We start from the raw sequence: 19822 nt of genomic DNA on the forward strand, positions 1-19822 counted from the left end.
CACAAGTATATCTCTATTTAAAGTACTCCTATTGCCTAAGAAAAGAAATGTAGATCATCATTTATTGAGTAAAGGACAGTGAATGAGAAAACATTCTTATGACTAAATCCGACTCACTGTAATCAGTTTTTTTTTTAAATAAGTGATCGCAAAAACTTATTCCAAAGAAAACCGCACAACCTAGTTTAAGGACAGCTGTTGCGCCATGTCAGCAAAACTGGTCTGACCCTGCTGGAACCTGTTGGCCTGCTGTATAAAGGTCAAAGGTCACAAAGAGGTTAAAGAACCTTGACATTCTGTCAGTGTGGGAGGGCAGCATGTGGGCAAGTCTTTGGAAGAAAACACTGCCTGGCCCTTCAAGTGCTGTGTAATTCCATTTTCTGATGTCGTGTAAAAATACAATCATCTTTCACGACAGATTTAATGTGTGGTTTATGTTCAGGCACATTTGACTGGGAAACTCATCAAGATCAGACACTGAATTTGTATCAGTGATGAGACATACCAATAGCATTATAGAGCGGTTCTCCAGTTTCTTTATCCCAGACAATGGTGGTTTCTCTCTGATTGGTGACTCCAATAGCTTTTAAAAAGAAAACAAAGATTATCATTGTTATTACTACTATTAATACTGTGGACTTAAGCCACCTCAAAAACTCTAGGCATTCAAAGCAAAACAGAATACCTCTAAGTAAATAAGTTTACTTATTATAAACTTACAAAGAATTGCATTTTAAAATCACTTATTACCGTGTTTGGAAAGTCTCAACATGCACAAACTTTGCTATCAAAAAGTGGTAGTTCTAACAAGAGGCAGGGCTGAATGGGATTTCACAAATTTGCTCTGCTGTGCTGCTGTCCGTTTCTCCTGTGCAGCAAGCTGCCTTTGGGTTTCAGACTCCAGCTCACATCTGACTGACAGATCAGGACATCCAAATGCCCCTCACGCTCAAAGCGTCATCCATGATCTAACTAGTACGTCTGCCACACAGCTCCATGGTTCCAGAAGAATTCCAGCACCGAAAGAATACCTTTAATGTTGGAAATGTCGATATTTAGCTGGGAGAGCTTCTCACAGGTCCTTTCCATACATTCATACACAGACTGCAGGATCTCCTTGGGGTCTGCCTCCACCCATCTAAGTAAAATAAATGACATCCGTCTTCAGAAAAACTGATTCGGTTTTGCATTTTATCCCTCTCTAGAGGGAACTGCCTTTCAAGCCAAACTTCTTCCATTAACATCCAATTAAATATCCAAGGTGCCACTCGATTCCGTCCTATGGCAAACATCTGTTCCCCCCCCCCCTCCAATGTCAGCTTTCCGATTCTACAGAACAAAATCCTATTCAGTGATGTAGAACTTAGAGAGGAATTAGAGAAAGACAATTTAACATGCAGGGTGCGATCTTGCTGTGCATGTCAGGTCATCGACTATGCCTCCCTCACGAGTCACAGTTTAAGCCACACAATGCACTTCTGAGATTGGTAAAGAAGCAGCTACTGTAGATTGAGACGTTACCACCCTCAACGCAGAAAAAAAAAAAGTATGTTTCCTGTATACTTACCCTTCTTTAGGGAAATTCTGTTTGATCTCAACCTGGTGGTGGCTCAGTAATTCGGCTGTTTTGGCATTGAAAACCTGAAAATGAGCAACAGACACGCATGTAAATTCGTGCATCTCAAAACAGAGAATCAGAATGAAGTCCTGGACAAAAATGTAGGAAAACGCAGCTCAGAAGTGCTGCTGAAAAAGAAAATTGCTTTAGCATATGAAGAATAATGTTCAGGTTCAAATCTTTCTGTCCTTCTGGTTCAAGAGGCTGGAGCTTGTCAGGGGTTCTGCTATTAGCAATAAGGAACAGAGAACAATTCTCCACCTGAAAGGGACGCAAATCCATTGCTGACTTAACGCTCTAGTGAATGCTGGTAAGAACGTCTACACCTGTGTAGACTGGAGCAAATGGAGTAGTGCATCTTTCTCAAGGACACAACTTCTTAAGAGACGTTCAGTCAGAATCCCACAGATGGCAATGCGGTGTGGTCAGCTCCTTGGCCAAATACAGACACCAAACATGAACCCATGATCCTCTGAGAATGAGTCCAGAGACCCTAACGATACCTCTATCCTCTCCCCCTGTCCCTGCCTTGTTTATGTTTACAAAACTGTAAGATGTTGCTCGACAAACCCTGCACACATCTGCAATTCACATAGCCATTATGAAATTAACAGAAACTAAGTCCCTGTAAAGAATGTAAAAAAATCAATTTAACTATATCCACGAATGACACTGAGAATTCAGATTATATGAAGGCATTACAAAGAACATAAGAATACAAACTAGAGAAGGCCACTTGGCTCAACTAGCCCATTTCACTGCAGAACATCCTTTGAAAGCCAGTCAGCATCAGTAAGAGTAGGATGTCAAAATCAAAATGTTAAATTTCATTGAAACCACTGAACAGCAGTTCTGTTATTTTGTTTTTTTGAGTGGGGAATGATGCAGATAATTTCAAAATGTATTGCAAAACAAAAGCGCTAAAGAATTATGAAGAAACCTGACCCATGTTGGTGGGCAAACGTCAATCAGGCTATCTTACATAATTCATTCAGTAGAACACTCATCGGTTCAGGGAATGAGGTGCAAGCTGACAGGCCTCTGAAAACAAGTTCATTTAGAAGATTACCAGCCAAATCACACACCATTCATATTAATTAAATTCTACTTGTGTGGTCCTATTTTGGGCAACACCCTAGAACCTGGGATTCTGTATAGATGGAAAAAAAAAAAAACCTTCCTCAGTGCAAATGAAAACATGACTAGAGATCGAAAAGTTTTGACTCCATGACATTCCAGAAGGTTGATTTTCACACAAAACATGCAGAGACATCCATGTTAATAACAGCACTGAACTGCAATTTAGCTAGCAGCTAGTGCTTCAACCACAACGTAATAAAGTTACAGTAGTAATTCTTGTGTCCTGAGCATGATAAAACACCATATTCTAAATCATTTATAAACATGATTTTCAGATTTTAATTTATTTGTGTGCGCTAGCTGGGGCAGCTAGTTCAGGAAAGTGTTAAGTGTGAACAAGTATAGCTGTGTGAACTGAACACTAATCAGTTCAGTGGATAGCCTTATATGAGCACATCAAAGTCCTCTCTGTATATTCATTCACCTGTTTCTAAACCAGTGGCAACTGGTTTCACAGATTAGCACCAGTCTTGGACTTCAGTACCAAATGTTACTTCAGAGAAACAAGTCTTATGCATATCCAATGTAAGATAGGATCCAAAGGACAGGATGACTGGAACAAAAGACAAAAATTGCTCTTGAAAATAATGATCATGGTCTCTGCTCTTATTACATAGTTCTGGGATATTTTCTTTTAAGTTTTGTAAACTTCTGTTTCGTCCATCCGGCTGCTTCCATGACAGCACCGTCTGATTGTAGCCAATGGATCTCTGCCACTGCCACCTTTCAGGGCCAAAAAGAAGTCTGTTTGCACGTGAAACGACTGGCAATCATTCACTCCAGCTCTGTTCTCATGATCTCCGTCCGAAGAGAGAATGGATTTCTCCAGTGTGCTGTCAAAGCTGGGCCGCGGCCCACAGTCCGGGAGGGAGCGCAAGACAAAGTGCATGACCGAGCCTTTTAATAGCCGTCCGTGCAATTTCTTTTTTATGGTTCAGCCACAGCTACCAGGAGTGTGTCACAATGATTTCAGATTTAGCTCCAGCAGCCAGGCAGCAGCTTGTAACACTGGCATACAGGAGGCGCAGAAGAGAAATCTTCTACAGAAATAAGGATAAGTATACGCCAGGCATGTTCCCATTCCTACACTGCTGTCCTGTTCCCCCGTGACAAGCACGCGTCAGTGTAATGTGACCTGCAAAGGTCCTGTGGAAGTTTGCCTAATCAGATGATCTCACCAAATGGGTCCTGTTCTGAGAGGAGGGGATGGGAGGGGTCTGATTTTACAAGCTAATTTCCCATAACAGCAGCTAGCCCCTCCCAACCCTCAACACCAATTTCCACACAGTATTCCACAAGCAATTTGTTGGCGGAGTTGCGTCAAGCCAATTTAAGAGGTTCTCGTCTCACGGAACATATTACTGGATTCACAAACTTCAGAGAACAACGCTCGGTGTGGACAAATGGATATAAAGTATCACCCTGAACGAAAACTTCTAATACCATATTCTGGAATTTCACACAGCTCTCATACTGTGACAGCATTTTGTATTTTTCAAGTACACATTATCTCACTCGAGTTAATCTTTGCCATCCCCAGCGTTAAATTGTAGAGGGGTTAGTAAAGCAGATTTTTAACCATTTAATGCGAACCCCTGTTAAAAATTGGAGGAAATCTCCGGTGACTTTCTACTTCTAGTTGCTACTTCTTTAATCGGCTGAAAGTAACTCGACACACCATATCATTAGAATTTAAACACTGTGTGCCGACTATTTTAGAGATGTAGAGAGATTAAATTTGTGCGGGTTTTTTAAACAGCTAAAGGACTAATAATAATCACCCCTAGAAACAGCGTATTTCTGATATTTGTGCTCTGATAGCTGAACAATATTTCACTGAGCATTGTTATGCGGGTGAACACTATTCATAGCATGAACAATAGATTATTTCCGATATTTTGTACCAATTGTTTATCAATGCGTGGTTGCTGTTTATATTAGTGTTAGATGTTCAAAGATGTCAATCAAGACAACTCCCTGTCTGACTTAGAAGATGGATACCCTGTTTGTTCTTTAATGTTTACGACATGCTTTTTAATGTTCTTAGTAACAGTGATTCTGAGCAGTGCCTGTGGGCATCATCCAACTGAAAAAGACACTTGCTTCTATGCCTTAATAACACATGGACCCTTTGGCCTTATCTACTTTGACATGTTTGTGTTGAAGGATCCATAGTTGCAGGAACTTAACGAGGCAATTTTATTCCCCTGTGAAGTGTTCATGGAGAAACGCAAACCTAACATTTCCTAAAACATAAATTTAGCCTTTGTGCACAATTGATGGCTACAGCATTTCAACACATTGGGCCTCGCAGTCGTGAGAACATCTTTAAGGTAAATTTCAGTCCTCTTCAATCCTGTTCTCCCACATATACATACTCAACCAAGACATAAGCTCGTCCTTGTGATCATTTCTTTTGTAAATGTGAACAGCCTTTTCACAATCTTTTGCAACACCCTTTCTAGGCCATTTTGAGACAGCCCTCCAAGCAGTCTAAACAGTGAAACAGCAATAAAACCACTTTCTGTAGATGTCAGCCAACAAACCAAGTAAAATGTAATACACTCACTTTGAGCAGATACTTAAGCATGATACTCTCTGAATAACACTAATTTTAAATGTATTAATTTGATAATTGACTAGGATGACAGCCCTTAGCCTATCCTATGCCCTGCTACTCTCCTGATTTATCATTAACCAAGTACCATTAATACTAAATGCATAAATGACTTGTGACCTACGGAATTAAGTTAAGAACCTTGATTCTGCTATTTACATTAAAAAAAATCTTAATGTAAAGAATGTTTCATACATTTGGTGACACATCAAGGGAGCAGGTTCAAATAATTAGAAGTGGTTTAACATTTCTTTCAACAATTTTATAAACCTAGGATTGTTAGTCAGGCTCCACTGAACACAACGACCAGATTTTCCCAGATTTTGATTCAGATGGGCCTCTCGCTCATCCTCTCTCCCAGCTTTTGTTCTCCCACTACATTACCTTTGCTTACTGCCCTGTCTTTCTCACACCTGAAGAAGGCTCCACTGCCGAAACGTTGCGTTTTCTCTCTTCTCTTTTCAGCATGGAATAAACCTAGCTACCTGATTGGTAATGTGTGCATTATGGCTTTATAAAAAACATTGATCTAACCTGCTCTTTACTATCTAGTTCCCCAGTTGTCTAGTCTTTGAACATGAGCAGCTGGAGACCAACTAAGAATAATCAATAAATATCCCCAAGCTAAGAGAACTGTTGTAAGAGGCACAGACTTTTTGTCATTGTGTGTTGGATTATAGTAGTTGAAAGGTACGTATTGTAGATCTCCTAATTTTGTTTCTCTTGTATCACAGGACAGCACAAGTCGATTTACATCGTGGGCTTTTTTTTAACCGTCTTGAAACCTGTGTACCCATATTTATTTCTTTGATTCTGTAGTAATCTCAACCTGTATTATTTTCCTGCTTTCCAGGAGACTGCTCCTTCTATGGCCAGACAGTTTGTTATTTACATGCTCCTCAGTGGAGGGAGCAGGAAGTCAATGTGGGTGAGGTGGAGCTATAAATATCAATATTCACATGGTGCCCAATCAGCTGTTTGGTCAGACAGGTGACACCTGTAGCTCTTCTTATTTGGCTTGGTCCCTTTCACTGCGGCATGCCAGGAATGGAATTTCACTGACTGTCTTGCGGTAGGTGTAAGTTGCTTTGTTTAAATGCAATTGCCTCTAGAATCTGACTGCTTAGCAAATTACCAATCATACTGTTAAGGGGACAGGGCAGTAAAAACACGTATTTAAAGGGCAGGAGAATTCCTTATGCACGTTTTTTCTTCGGTCCGTTTTCAGTTTTTACTCGCGATCACCCCTTTTCTCCAGAAGGCCTATAAAGGTTTTCACATAGTGCCAAACTGTTGACCAAAGCATTTCTAAATAAAAAATTAATCGCTCCATGGCCAAAGCAGGCAATAGTGCATCACTTTATTTTTCCAGAGAGTATTTCCAGCCTAACAGAAAACTGTAGGTGTGGTTCCGTTCCATTTCACCTTCAATATAAAATTATCACATGACTCATAAGACAAGAACTTTATTTTTAAAGAATTGCATTCTTACATGTCATTTGATACCTAAGACACGAATGGGAGGATTCTAGTCAATTTCTGATTGCTGAACAAAGACTCAATCACTCATACTCCAACGATGAAAAGTAAATATATAGTTAAAATCTTGAAAGATTATATTTTTAATAATTATTGAGTTACTGTCTTTTTAGCAGCATTCTCTGCTAATACAGCTAAAGTGCTATGCCCAATGGAACAGTGGATGAAATGAGTTCTTAGATATAATTGTCTTGTCTCTCTTCGTCTTAGACTGGGACCTAATAGAGCAGCCCATTAACTAGTGCTAAATTGTCACAATTATTTCCACCCAAACAATGTTTTCTTGTCCCAGCCTCCAACCTTTTCTACACATGTTTTGCACCATGTTGCATTTTAAAGACCTAAAGGTTTATAGTTCGTATTTACAGTCCCAGGCATGGATCTGCAGGTCTGTTACAGTGCACACCAGAACATGTGAAGTCTGCTGGAAAACTGGCAGGACAGCCGGTGTTATTGAGTATCTGTTTGTTACAATTACCCCCAACAAAAAACATAAGTAACAAACTATAAGTTAAACAGTTACTGGGGGGAAACTCTCTGCTCACAGAAATTAACCTCAAGCCCTTTCACTGGAGAGGCAAGGAGACTCACCAGTGTTTCTAGTACAGAACAGGCAGATTAGGAATTACAGTCCGTTATAAACTCATGTTCACATAATGATGACCCAGACTACACAGCACACTGTTACTTAAATCCAAAACATCCTTTGGTTACTTCTGCATTGTATCAAGATACTGCCTAACCTCACTATTTACTGTACATGACATGCTTTCTCTTGAATGTATTCACATTTTGACATCACTTTTTAAGCGGCGGCATGTGGAGACGGCTTATGTACACGTCTGTCATCAAAGACATAAGGTACTGTACATCACAAAAAAAAAATCATGGTTCAACAGAATGAAAACGTCCACGTTTGTATAATAAAAACAATAATAATCCTCTTATTATATATATGTTCTTGAGAGAGTCGCTTGCACAGTACAAGAACAGCACCGACTGTAAACCGTCACGGCGCCTACGAGTCACGCCTGGGGGAAAAAGACTCGTTATCAGAACGGGTCAGTTATTTCCAAATGAATCCAGCGCACATTTCGGTTGGTTTTTGTTCTTAGCCCTCGGTCATACAAAGGACAGACCTGTCAACATCCATACCCATCAGTATCAAACTGGCAAAGCAGCGGAAGGCGAGGAGATTTCCCATTGACTCACCAAGAACCTAGTGGAGCTTGTTCCTTGGTCGATGGCTCCCACCAGGGGACCCAGCATTATCCTGTCCGATGCTGCCATTCTGCTGTGCACCAAAGCCTTGTCCGGGGTCGTGGTGACCTGCGCTGGGCAGCCGGCAGTTTTTATACGCCCGCTACCTGCCCCTTCGGGACAAAGTCCTGCTTCGCCCTTCACCATGCGCAGCGACTTCCAGTGACGTCAGAGACAAAGCCGGCGGGGGGGAGTGGCCGCTCCGCAGCGTCGAGGGGGGGCCGTCGTCACGAGGTTTAGACCAATCAGAACGCGCGACGTCATGGCGAAGGGGGCAGGAGCTGGGGGCTCGTCCGGAAGTAAGCTTTTGTCATGTTACACTCGGTTCTCCCTGAGCCGCTCAGATCATCAGGCTGGTCTCCAGATGTTCTGTACTCGCTTATGAGGAACTGCATTGGTTGACATGTACAGTCTAACGAGCCTGCTAAGGAACACCTGGCAACCTTAGGTTTAAAGGGTTAGAAATAAAGAAAGTTCATCAATACTGGTGGTTTTTGACAGTCAATGTGCTTTCTTGGGTTTAAAGTGTTATTTAAAATAAAATGGGTTGCTCTTATGGGTTATTATTCACATCTACTAATTTTGCCAATTGCATGCTCAGATTTCCGCACGCGTGTTAATGAATTTTCAAAGCTCATTTCTGTGCAACTTTTTAAACTACCCCGTCAAACAGGAAACGCTTAGGTCTAAGACGTTTAAAAGACGAAGCAAGCGCAAATGTGACACAAGCAATTTACAGTACGAAGTAGTGCAAGCGTAGGGAAATTACGCCGGAAAGACAGGAAGCAAACTAAACCTGTCCAAATCGCGGGTCATGCGAGATCTGTGAGAGCTGCAGTAGCTCATTGTCAGTGATGTCGACTCATTGCATCTCAACTCTTCACCCCGTCCTCTTCAAGACCGTCTCAGGACATACTGGGCAGACGAGCAGTCTTCTGAGTCCTAAGAGTAAACTGTCGCGATCAATGCCTACAGATGAACCACTACCCGTTGGAAGATATTTAGGTAGCTGTCAACCAGGATGAATAATAAGCCAAGTAAGGCACAGCAGTATCATAACTTGATTAATCTCGCTTTTTAACGGGCTCATGAGGATGAGGTCACAATAAGGTTTATAATCCTCTCTCTCGAATATTGCAAATTATTTTCAAATATTTGGTTTTATATATTTGACATATTTGATGCCTTTCACCACTTAAAAGGCCGTTTTTAGTGTTCTTGCAACTTTTTAACTTCGGGTTCCCCCGTTACTACTACGCTTCTGTTCGACAACGTTCGTAAACATTTCCTTACGTTTCTAATGTTATCTCCATAGAACTAGCAAAAACCGGAGTCTGAGGGAAAGAACTGGAGAGGTGGATCATAACCGGATCCATGAGCCACAAGCTGATAACAACCCTGCTACCCTGTGTCAGAAAACACCAAAACATACTTCTGCGAGATGGTTTGGGGTGTCCTGTCCACAGTGTTAACAAGAACATGATTTTTCTTTAACTGTAACTCAGAATTCATATATAGCTCAGATTCTCTTGTAGATAGATAACCTGTGTTTGTATTCTGTAGTAGAACAGTAAAGCTCTGGAACAGTATTTGTCTGATTTAATGAGCACAACTGGTGTCACATCATTTATACTAATGGGTATGGTATGATATCTGTTGAATGTTCTTCACATCTTACACATAGACTATACTGTATATATACACCTGGGCATGTGTTTTATTATCATTCCTCTATAGTGAGTTTATTCACTCCTGGAGCTACTCTCTATACTTTATCAGTATCCCATCCATCCATTTTCTAACTGCTTTATCCAATACAGGGTCACAGGCGACCCAGAGCTTATCTGGGTGCGAGGCAGAGTACCGGTCCATCACAGGGCAGACACACAGGCACACTCACACTGGGGCCAATTTTACCAGAAGCCAATGAACCACTATATGTCTTTGGACTGTGGGAGGAAACCAGAGCACCCAGAGCAAACCCCAGTGAACACAGGGAGAACATACAAACTCCACCCAGATAGTACCCCAGCAATTGAATCTAGGGCCCCAGTGCTGAGCACTGTGCTTCCCTGTCACCTCTCAGTATTTCTAAAAAAATAAACATATACAACAAGGGCTGTAGGCCTAGTTTAACACACAACATATTTAAACTAATCGAATGAATAACATTTTTCAGTTTTAGGATGATAATATTGTTGTCTGTGACCCTCAGAAATGGAATGGAATCTCAGTAAACATGTTGTTTTTGTTTGAGGCTGAATGACACAGAAATACAAACAATGAAAGTAAACACAGGCACTGAATGGACAAAGAATTAAGATCTTGGTGAGATTATCTGCCCTCTTTACACATTACAAGACAATACAATTTACAGATTCCTGTCTTAATCTTCTCCACAGAAACCAGGTATACAACTGAATCATCTGACTCAACCTCATAATGCAAAGCTCACAGAATTTTGTTCATGGAAATCATAGAAAGGAAATATAGTAAGAAGCCCTCCACAGAATGAACCCACTTTTGAGTTTTCAAAATATACTTTCTGAGGTTGTCTGCTGTGTGTAAGTGAGAGCTTTCCCAGAACACCACTCTGCTCAAGTTCGACCAACTTTCAAAACCAAGTGCAATTTGAGAACAGTTTTCGCCTGCATATGATCTCAACACTTCACAGAAAAGATGCCAAAGTCTGTTACAGTAAGGTCTCCGATGTTTCAATGCTTTGGGTGGGACTGTCCTTGACAGCTTTGGATCATGTCTTTACCCCTGTCTTCACTGAGTAACATATATTGACTTACTGCTAGCAAAACAGCTAACTGCTGCTAGCTTACTGCTAGCAGGACCAGCTAACAGGTCCTGACTCTCTGTGGTCATTAAAAATCCCAGGGCGTTGGGGGGTATGAGGTACAAGTTAAATTGTACATCCTGCTGGTTAAGATTGTGACTGATGTATGATGTTTTCAATAGGGTTTTTGCCTTTTTCTGTTGCCAGAAGAGACATGTGCCTTTGAGATTGGGACACCACAGAAATGTTTGTTTTATGAGACACTTCTTGTCCTTTGATTTTCTTACAGAAAGCAAGTAAAGAAAAAAAAACTATCCTATTATTCCAAGAGGGTTGTTGTTTTTCTCATTGTTAATCACCCCTGTGTACTTGCAGTGTGTTTATACAAACACATACATTTGTTTAGGATCTTTCCCTTTCTTGTTTCTTGTTTGTACATCTATCCTTTTACAGGTTTCAAGACAGCATGGTTCTCCTTATTAAAATGGAGGAGACACCAACCGCTTGTAGCTGCCCGAGTGTGCTTTCGTTAGTAAAGATTCAGCACAGCCAATTCAAACATTGTTCAACAGTTGCATACTGTATGTTTTGCTACACTAAATTATTTTCTTCAGTTTAAAACTCAAGAACTTTCCCATACATACAGGATGGTGGTTGGAATAATGTAAACACCAAGCAATATATCATTAATATTTATTAACTAATAAGGAGTTGTGCCACCCTTTGCCCTCAGAACAGGTCCAGTCCTTCTTGGTATACTGTTAAACTAGTTGTAGTAGTGGGATACTGATTCAGAAATCTAATCCCAGAGTTCCCACACCTGCCAAAACCACAACAGGTCCCAATCCTACTGGGAGAGGGAGGAGGGAACTCAGTTGATCTGGCAGCCCAGTATGTGATCTCCTGTCACAGCCTGAGGAACAGTGAGTCCGTCTCCCAATAATGCTCCAGCCGCCTACAGTAGATGTCAATATTATATAATATGTCTTTGTTGTAAATGTCTGTAACATGTCTGTAGATTTTATTTTACTTCTATTTTTTGTTTTGTTCTATGTTAATTGTATTATTTTTATTTGCTTTGGCAACACTGATTGTACCCATCGGTCATGCTAATAAAGCACCTTGAATTGAAAAAATACTGGGCCACTCTTCCACGGGAAAGCCTCCAGGTCTTGGAGAGGAGGTGGAAGTCTACTCTGCAGTCTACACTCCGGAGCTTCCCATCAAGCTTCAGTGATGTTGAGATCTGGAGACTGGGGAGACGATGGGACGTGTCTGACTTCATCATGAAACCACTCGTGAAGGAGTTTAACAGTGTGTATGGGGGCATGGGGGAACATCTTGGGGAAACAACGTTTGCACCATAGGGCGCACCAGGTCATCTAAAATGGCTTCGTACTCCTTGGCCATATTTCTACCAGCAGAGTAATCATCAGACCCAGTGACTCCCATGAGATGGCTGCCCAGACCATAACAGACCCTCCACCATGTTTAACAGTGGGGAACAGGTAGCCTGGGTTGAAGGCTTCCTCTGGCTTTCTCCAAACACAAATCCATCCAGATGTAGGAAGAAGAGCAGAAGGAGACTCATCAGACTGCATTGCTTTCTTCCACTGCTCACGAGTCCAGATTACGTGTTGCTGTGCATTGGTGTTGGGTCCAAGCAGTTTCTGAAAGGCAGCCCTGCCATAAACACCAGCTTTGAGAAACCCATGACATAGTGAGACTGGAGCACATACAGTAGGTGTAGGTTCAGTTCTGTGTTAATTTTTCAAACTGTTGTTTTGTGGGTTTTTTGCAATGATCCTGTTAAATGTCTGTCGCTGAGCTTTGACTTGCAACCACTGACTTTCTCTCCTGAGGCCGTTTTCGCTTGTTTGGCATCTGCTGTCATAATCCCTATTCTGGAAGACAGAAGATGTGTTAGTGGGGCCAGCAGGGGGCGGTCACCCTGCGGTCCATGTGGGTCCTAATGCCCCAGTATAGTGACAGGGACACTATACTGTAAACAGGCGCCGTCCTTCTGATGAGACATAAAACCGAGGTCCTGACTCTCTGTGGTCATTAAAAATCCCAGGGCGTTTCTTGAAAAGAGTAGTGGTGTAACCCCGGTGTCCGGGCCAAATTTCCCATTGGCCCTTCCCAATCATGGCCTCCTAATAATCCCCCTCTATGAACTGGCTTCATTACTCTGCTCTCCTCCTCACTGAGAGCTGGTGTGTGGGGAGCGTTCTGGCGCACTATGGCTGCTGTCGCATCATCCAGGTGGGGCTGCACACTGGTGGGGGTGGAGGGGATCCCCATTACCTGTAAAGCGCTTTGAGTGGAGTGTCCAGAAAAGCGCTATATAAGTGTAAGCAATTATTATTATTATTATTCCGTTTAATACATAAAATAATTTAGCCATTTCCCTGACTGATGCATCTACAGTACAAATGGGGCACCAATTAATTGAAGTCTTTTAATATCTGTTAGATCTCGCGTATTGCTTAAGAAACCTACGGGTTAAAGTGCTGATTTCAGGACATCTTTTATGATGGAAAGATATTGGTAATTAGTACTGAAATTAATCTGAAACATCCATAGAATCCTTTTTAAATGAGAATTAACTTTGAAATACAAGTCTTCTTTGTTGGGTAGCTCTATTAGTTTGTCCACCCACTTTATATAGAAAAGTAATTGAATGTCTCCTGGGGCAGTATGGTGGCGCAGTGGTCAGTGCTGGGGTCCTGGGTTCAGTTCCAGACCTGGGGTGCTGTCTGTGTGGAGTGTGCATGTTCTCCCCTGTACACATGGGTTTTTCTCCTGCAGTCCAAAACATATAGTAGTAGGTTAACTGGCTGTGACTGAACTGGAAGAACCGGTTAGAAAATGAATGAAAATGAATGGAAATATCTCCTTTCAATTTTTAAAACAGTTATAATATTAAATATTGGAGATATCAGCTTCTTAATAATGATTTTGATTTTAAAGGTAAATAAAATAGCATCAAATAAAGATAATACCAAGATATCTAAACATATGATAGCTCTAAATTCTTTTATTATTAAATTCCACTTCAGAAAAAAAAAACATTAGGACACCAACATTTCTAAGATATAACCTCTGAATATTCTTTTAACACCCCCACATCAATTTAACATAATGGACCTGCTCTGCCACATAGCAGATCAGCAGATCAGGCAGAGAATGTGAAAACTCCTTCACCAATTGAATTAAGGGGGGGACTTTATGACATCTGTACTGCTGCAATCAGAGAGTGGAATTTAGCCCTGACACTAAGGTAAACACCCCTACTCTTTCAACCAGTGTCATGAGATATTTAACCTGAGTAATTAGAATCTTGGTTCAATGTCTCATCTGGAACCTTCAAAACCCCTTGACCCTGCAGATTAGTCATTTTCTCATAATTCTTTGTAACAAAGCTGATGTTAACTCCGTCTGTACTTAAATACTTCTCCTGTATCGAATTCTAAGACCCACTTCTAGTTAAAATCAAAGAAGTTTTAAATAGGTCATCTGATCCACATTTGGAACTTTAACCTTATTTTCCACAGGGCTTTTTTCCAAACTCACTTTTTTTTGTGTGTGTGTAAACATCTACCTGATCATGTTTTAACCAGAGAAGAGTACATGCCAAAGAAAATCCCCACTATTTTCAGATGCATATCCTTGTCCTTGGTTGCCAAATGATGTGAACAGCCTTGAATGATCAGTCAGGGGCGGATGTATTCTATTTCTTAAACATCTACAGATATTCTAATAGTGTGGAACACTGATAGCAGCCTGAATGATTCTTTGAACTGGGACTGGGTCATAGGACATTTCTGAGAATAAAAAAAAACATTGTGACATATTAAATTTTCCCAGCTTTCTTGCATTAATCTCTACTTATTTGCAGTTCCTCCTTTGTTCGGGAGAATCAGCAAACTATGAAACATCCTCTATTACTTGCAGTAATCATTTGACCACAAGATAACAATGACCGCCATTTCAGTAATATCCAAATAGCAAAACAGATGCGGCTGTTCTTCTGCTGAAGCAATTTTGATTTTGGACCAAGTTAACACACCCCTGTTGATCAATTTTGCAAGACACACATACACGCTAACAGAAGAAGGCCATGCACAAACTACTCCAAAACATGGGTCTGAAACGCATTTCACAGCAGCTGAAATCTGTACATAATCGCTAACACGTTTACTTTAGAGACTCAGAAGTGCCCATGTTTGTTGTTTTTATATAATATCTTTATTTACATCAAAGTTAACCATATCTGAACCTCAAGGAAAGAGTCCAGCTCATTTAAGTGTCTTGACATTGTGAGTCATAAGCACTGGCTCTGTTGTGACTACCCTCCAGGACTGAGACATGGAATTGACCCAAGACGATACTATGTTTGCAAATCCTTAGAGATGTGCTGTTTTCAAACATGGTGCATTACTATCATTATTTGAACAAATGTAATAATAAGCAATAAAACAAAATTGAAGTGTTAGTACAAGGAAGATTCTTGCACTAGAAGAGTTTCAAACTAGAGGGGGCTGGTAGAATAACCTAACAAAATAACCAAATGACAATAAAACCAGCACAAATTGGATAACATTTTAACACTTAAAGCAGTCTACAGATGAGAATACCAAGCATTCAAGTGAACTCAATGGGTAGAGTATACTTTCCAGGTTTACGGTGAATAAGTGCAATTTACATAAATTACATGGCAAGTCCGGGAATTAACAACATAACTGCCATAAAGCATGAGAGAACAGGCGCCTCACTGAATGCAACATGTATCTTATGTTTAATTTAAAGGAACAAAGGAAAAACAGAATTATCAATAAAGATACAATGGTATCTACCAAAGGACTTTACAACTACACGTATCAGAGGCTTGTTAAGAACGTCCCATACAGACATCCCAAGTTAAGCATTGTAAGGTGAATACCCTTCTCAAAACACGTACTATGGAAATGATTTGCATACCACTAGTATAGTAAAATACGTCAAAAAAAAAAAGGTGCGTGTCCCTAATCGGCACAGCTCTCATCTCGTGATAGGGCGTACTTTATGACTCAAGATAAAGTATGTCTTCCTTAGGAAATGTTTGCCGCCGTATAAAGGTGTAGGGTTCACTGACAACAACATCGCATTAAGTCAGGACGTGTGGGAAATTAGGAGGAGCTATATGAGGCAATATTTTTGTAGAATACAAAAACCACTGACTTTACGATCTAAAACCCTCCTCCAATTTCGAGTTTGTTAAATACACTTACTGTATGCACGCGATAAAAAGGAAACTTGTTGGTTTGCAGAATGACACGGACGTCGGAAGACCAGTGGTGAAATTAGGTTGCTTAAAAAATCTAATTCGACAGTGTACAGAAATGTCCAAATAGCCTGAGCTTGACTTCAATCTTAAAATAAGAAAGGAAACCTGACAATGAAAGCTTCAGAACACAGCGCCAGTATTATATTTATGTTCAGTCAAGAAGAGAGGTTTTCAATTAATGTTTGCCATGCCCTTTAAATTTTTGGCATGATAGATAGATACTTTATTGATCCCGTGAGGGAAATTGCAGTGCAACAGCAGCTTAACACACACAACACAGCCACAGTGTAACGAATTATTTAATAATAGTACAATACATACAATACAATACAAGAGTTACTCAAAGTCCGGACACACAAGAACAAACTAGAACAGAACAGTACACAGAAAATCGTATCACACATATGAATATAAATATAGATGTAAATATAGATATAAATAGAAATGTATTGCACAGGTCCCTGGCATATATTGCACAAAAAATGGTTGTAAACGGGAAAAAGAAAAAGAAAGAGAACAGATGAAGCAGTAGATGTGTATATGCGTTTAGTCCAGAAACAGGTCACTGTCGATGTTGCCTCTGCCCAGACGCAAGGTGGATGCGTTGTACAGTCTTATGGCAGACGGCAAGAATGACCTCCTGTAGCGCTCCCTGTCGCACCGTGGATGAATCAGTCTATTGCTGAACGTGCTCTTCATTCCTGCAAGCCTGTCATAGAGGGGATGGGAGAAGTTGTCCATGATGGCCTCTAGTTTGGACATCGTTCTCCTCTCAGCCACTACCTCCAAGGGGTCCAGGTCAGACCCAATGACAGAGCTTGCTCTCCTGATGAGCTTGTTCAGCCTATGGTTGTCTGTCTGGACTTTTTTTTAAATTAACCAAATCATTTAAATAGGCCAGCTGCTGATGCTTGTCTAGTGATTGAAGACGCGTCTAATCATGGCTTCTGATTATAGCACTTAATTGTGCAGTATGATCTTGAATTAGACATTTTCTATCACAAATACAGTAACTTGTTTTATGTTCTAAAGTAGTAAAAAGCAATCAGTTCACCAGAGCCTTATGACAGAATGCAACACACTAACTCTAGTTTTGGATTGGCCTGCTAGAATAACTCTTCTATATAAAATACAAATGGCAAAAAAATAATGAATGTATGAAAGTAATGTACAAATACAGAGGGTCCTCATCACACGCTGGGGTTAGGGCAGTGGTGGCTGTCTGTGTTTGTAGTGACAAAGGTGTATTTGTCTGTATTTGTGGTGACAAAGGTGTGTTTCCCAGAGCAGGGTTGCACAAGACTGCTTTAGCCCTAAATGAAATACCAGAACGACACAAAGGATACAGACCTTTAATCCAAGGAACGCACCCAGCCGTCTCTTGAAAGACACCAGGGTGTTGGTTTCAACAGCGTGGCGGGGTAGCTTGTTCCACATTCCCACAACCCTTTGGCTAAAGAAATGCCTCCCGTTCTCGGGTTTAAATGAAATGCACTCCCACGCAGTTCCCACCTGTGTCCTCAGGTTTGATATTTCATTGTTCATTTGGCTCTGACATTGCCTTTGGAGGAGTTGGAAAACTCGCGTCTGGTCCCCTCACTGTCTTCTCTGTCCGGGACTCCAGACACAGTGGAATCAGCTAGAAATATGAGTTGCGTTTGTGTGAGGAGACTCATTCATCTCTAGGAGAAACGTACGCAGAACTTCGAGAGGCAATGGGGCTGAGCTCCACTTCACACCCACGCTTCAGTTAACCCCCCCACTATTTGTAAATTATGCACTAACTAAAGGGGGGGAAAAAGATTTTCCAGAAGCCTCTTGCTTCTGCATCCTGAACGGGGATTTTAATTCTTTAAATTGGTGATTAACGGGTGGGTTTAAGTTTAAAATTTAATCCAGGCCTTTGTAATATCCCATCCCTGATGCTCGATGGCCTTGGAAGTGCGGACTCTGGACAGCAGAGCAAGGAGGCAGAAACTGGCTTTACACGTGTCCGCCAAAGATACGGGAACATTCACATTGTCGTTCATGCGCAGAGGGACGAATTTACCATAAACGTCCTGCACTGACTGTTGTCTTGGAAAAACAGTTACTTCCAAATCATCGCCCTTGCCTGCGCTCAGTGAGCAACGTGATGTTAATAGATTTTAAATTAACAAATAGAACGGGAATCTTAAATGCATTAGGATTAGTACAAGTACCTAGGATAACCAGAAGATGGCAGCCGAATCACAAGTAAGTGCATGGTATTTACCAATCAGACTCCTGCCTAGCAACACCAGTGAAAAATCCCCATAGAACAGACTCATTAGCCTCACAGGAGTCAGACAGTAGCTACTGTACTGTACATGTTCAGGTGAGTTCACATTTCTGCACCACAAACACTTAAAAAACATGGCAAACTGTGTAAGCGCGCACTTTTCAAATCTGAAATGTCTGGATGGGTTCAGCAATCAAACGTCTCAACAAAAGAGGCGTTCGTGCGTATTAATATGGGGACTGAAGTCTATTTTTTAAAATTACTTTTCTGAATGATGGACAGTCATCGCTGGTGGGTTTCCAATGTGAGCTGTGTAATATTCTTGATTATTATTATTATTTTTATCTCCCTTTAATTTCCTTAAGAATAATAAACAAGAAAGTTAAATATAAAATTCTACGTTAGAATTATAAATGTTGTTAACTTCAAAAATCGTTATGAATCCACAAACATTCATGTTCCTGGACTGCGAAGTATTTTGTGTGTGGGTTTTGAACAAGTAGAGGAGATGATAACTAAGATTAAGAAATAAGGACAGGATTAAAGAGGATAAACAATATGAAACCGATTACTTCAGGAGTCATACCAGATTTGGGAAGAGTTCATGCCAAACAGAGGATTAAAAAAATAAAATGTTAAAAAAAGATATGATATTCAGAAAACACTGTCAGAATGAATGGAGATAAACAGTCGCCAATTTCCATTCCTTCTAAAGTAAGAGACAACATTAAAGACATTTCCATTTCAAACTAATTATATGAACGACAGCATAACAAAGAATCTGGCAAAGCAATATGTAACTACTGTATGTTTTTAAGTCATTTTTACTTGTAACATAACACTCTATTCCAAATTTATCAAGTATTGTATGACACTGTTTTAGTACATGACCGCATTTAGAATATTTTGATCAGCTCTGGTCTCCAGGATACAGAGAAAGTTACTGGTGCATTACAATCAGATCACAGGAGAGTAACCAGGTACATGGTCCATGAGCTCAAAGGACTGTCCTACACCGGCAAGATTAAAGAACGGAAACTTTTCCAGCTCAGGATCTAGCTACTGAGTCCTGTTGTTGGATTTGATACTCTTACTTCTTTCAAGAATAGGCGTGCTGAGATCCTCTGATCAATTAACATCTGAAGGTCAACTGTTCCAGTTGGTCCAAAAGACTCTCTCTCATTTACAGACGTTTACATTCTCACGCACAACAGGACGAATCCTGTTATCAACTGTTTCACACTGCTGGGACAGTGGATTACAGCTTTACATCT

At 40.7% G+C, this 19822-nt stretch overlaps 1 protein-coding gene across 3 annotated transcripts in view; it reads right to left on the reverse strand.

Moving 5' to 3' along the window:
* Nucleotides 1-8484, reverse strand: part of LOC102695101 (glycerol kinase) — a 28744-nt gene extending 20260 nt beyond the window's left edge. For 2 of the 3 annotated variants that reach the window (XM_069178750.1, XM_069178751.1), the window contains exons 1-4: nt 8127-8483; nt 1568-1641; nt 1032-1138; nt 506-583 (exon numbers count right to left, since the gene is read on the reverse strand). In XM_069178750.1, coding sequence (XP_069034851.1) covers nt 506-583; nt 1032-1138; nt 1568-1641; nt 8127-8321 — 454 coding nt within the window. In that variant the 5' untranslated portion in view covers nt 8322-8483. Of the gene's footprint in view, nt 1-505; nt 584-1031; nt 1139-1567; nt 1642-8126 lie in introns of all 3 variants that reach the window. The other variant, XM_069178749.1, reaches the window with a different exon arrangement.
* Between the last annotated feature and the right edge of the window lie 11338 nt (nt 8485-19822).

The sequence above is a fragment of the Lepisosteus oculatus genome, chromosome 15 (genome assembly GCF_040954835.1).
Source record: "Lepisosteus oculatus isolate fLepOcu1 chromosome 15, fLepOcu1.hap2, whole genome shotgun sequence".
Classification (NCBI taxonomy): domain Eukaryota; kingdom Metazoa; phylum Chordata; class Actinopteri; order Semionotiformes; family Lepisosteidae; genus Lepisosteus; species Lepisosteus oculatus.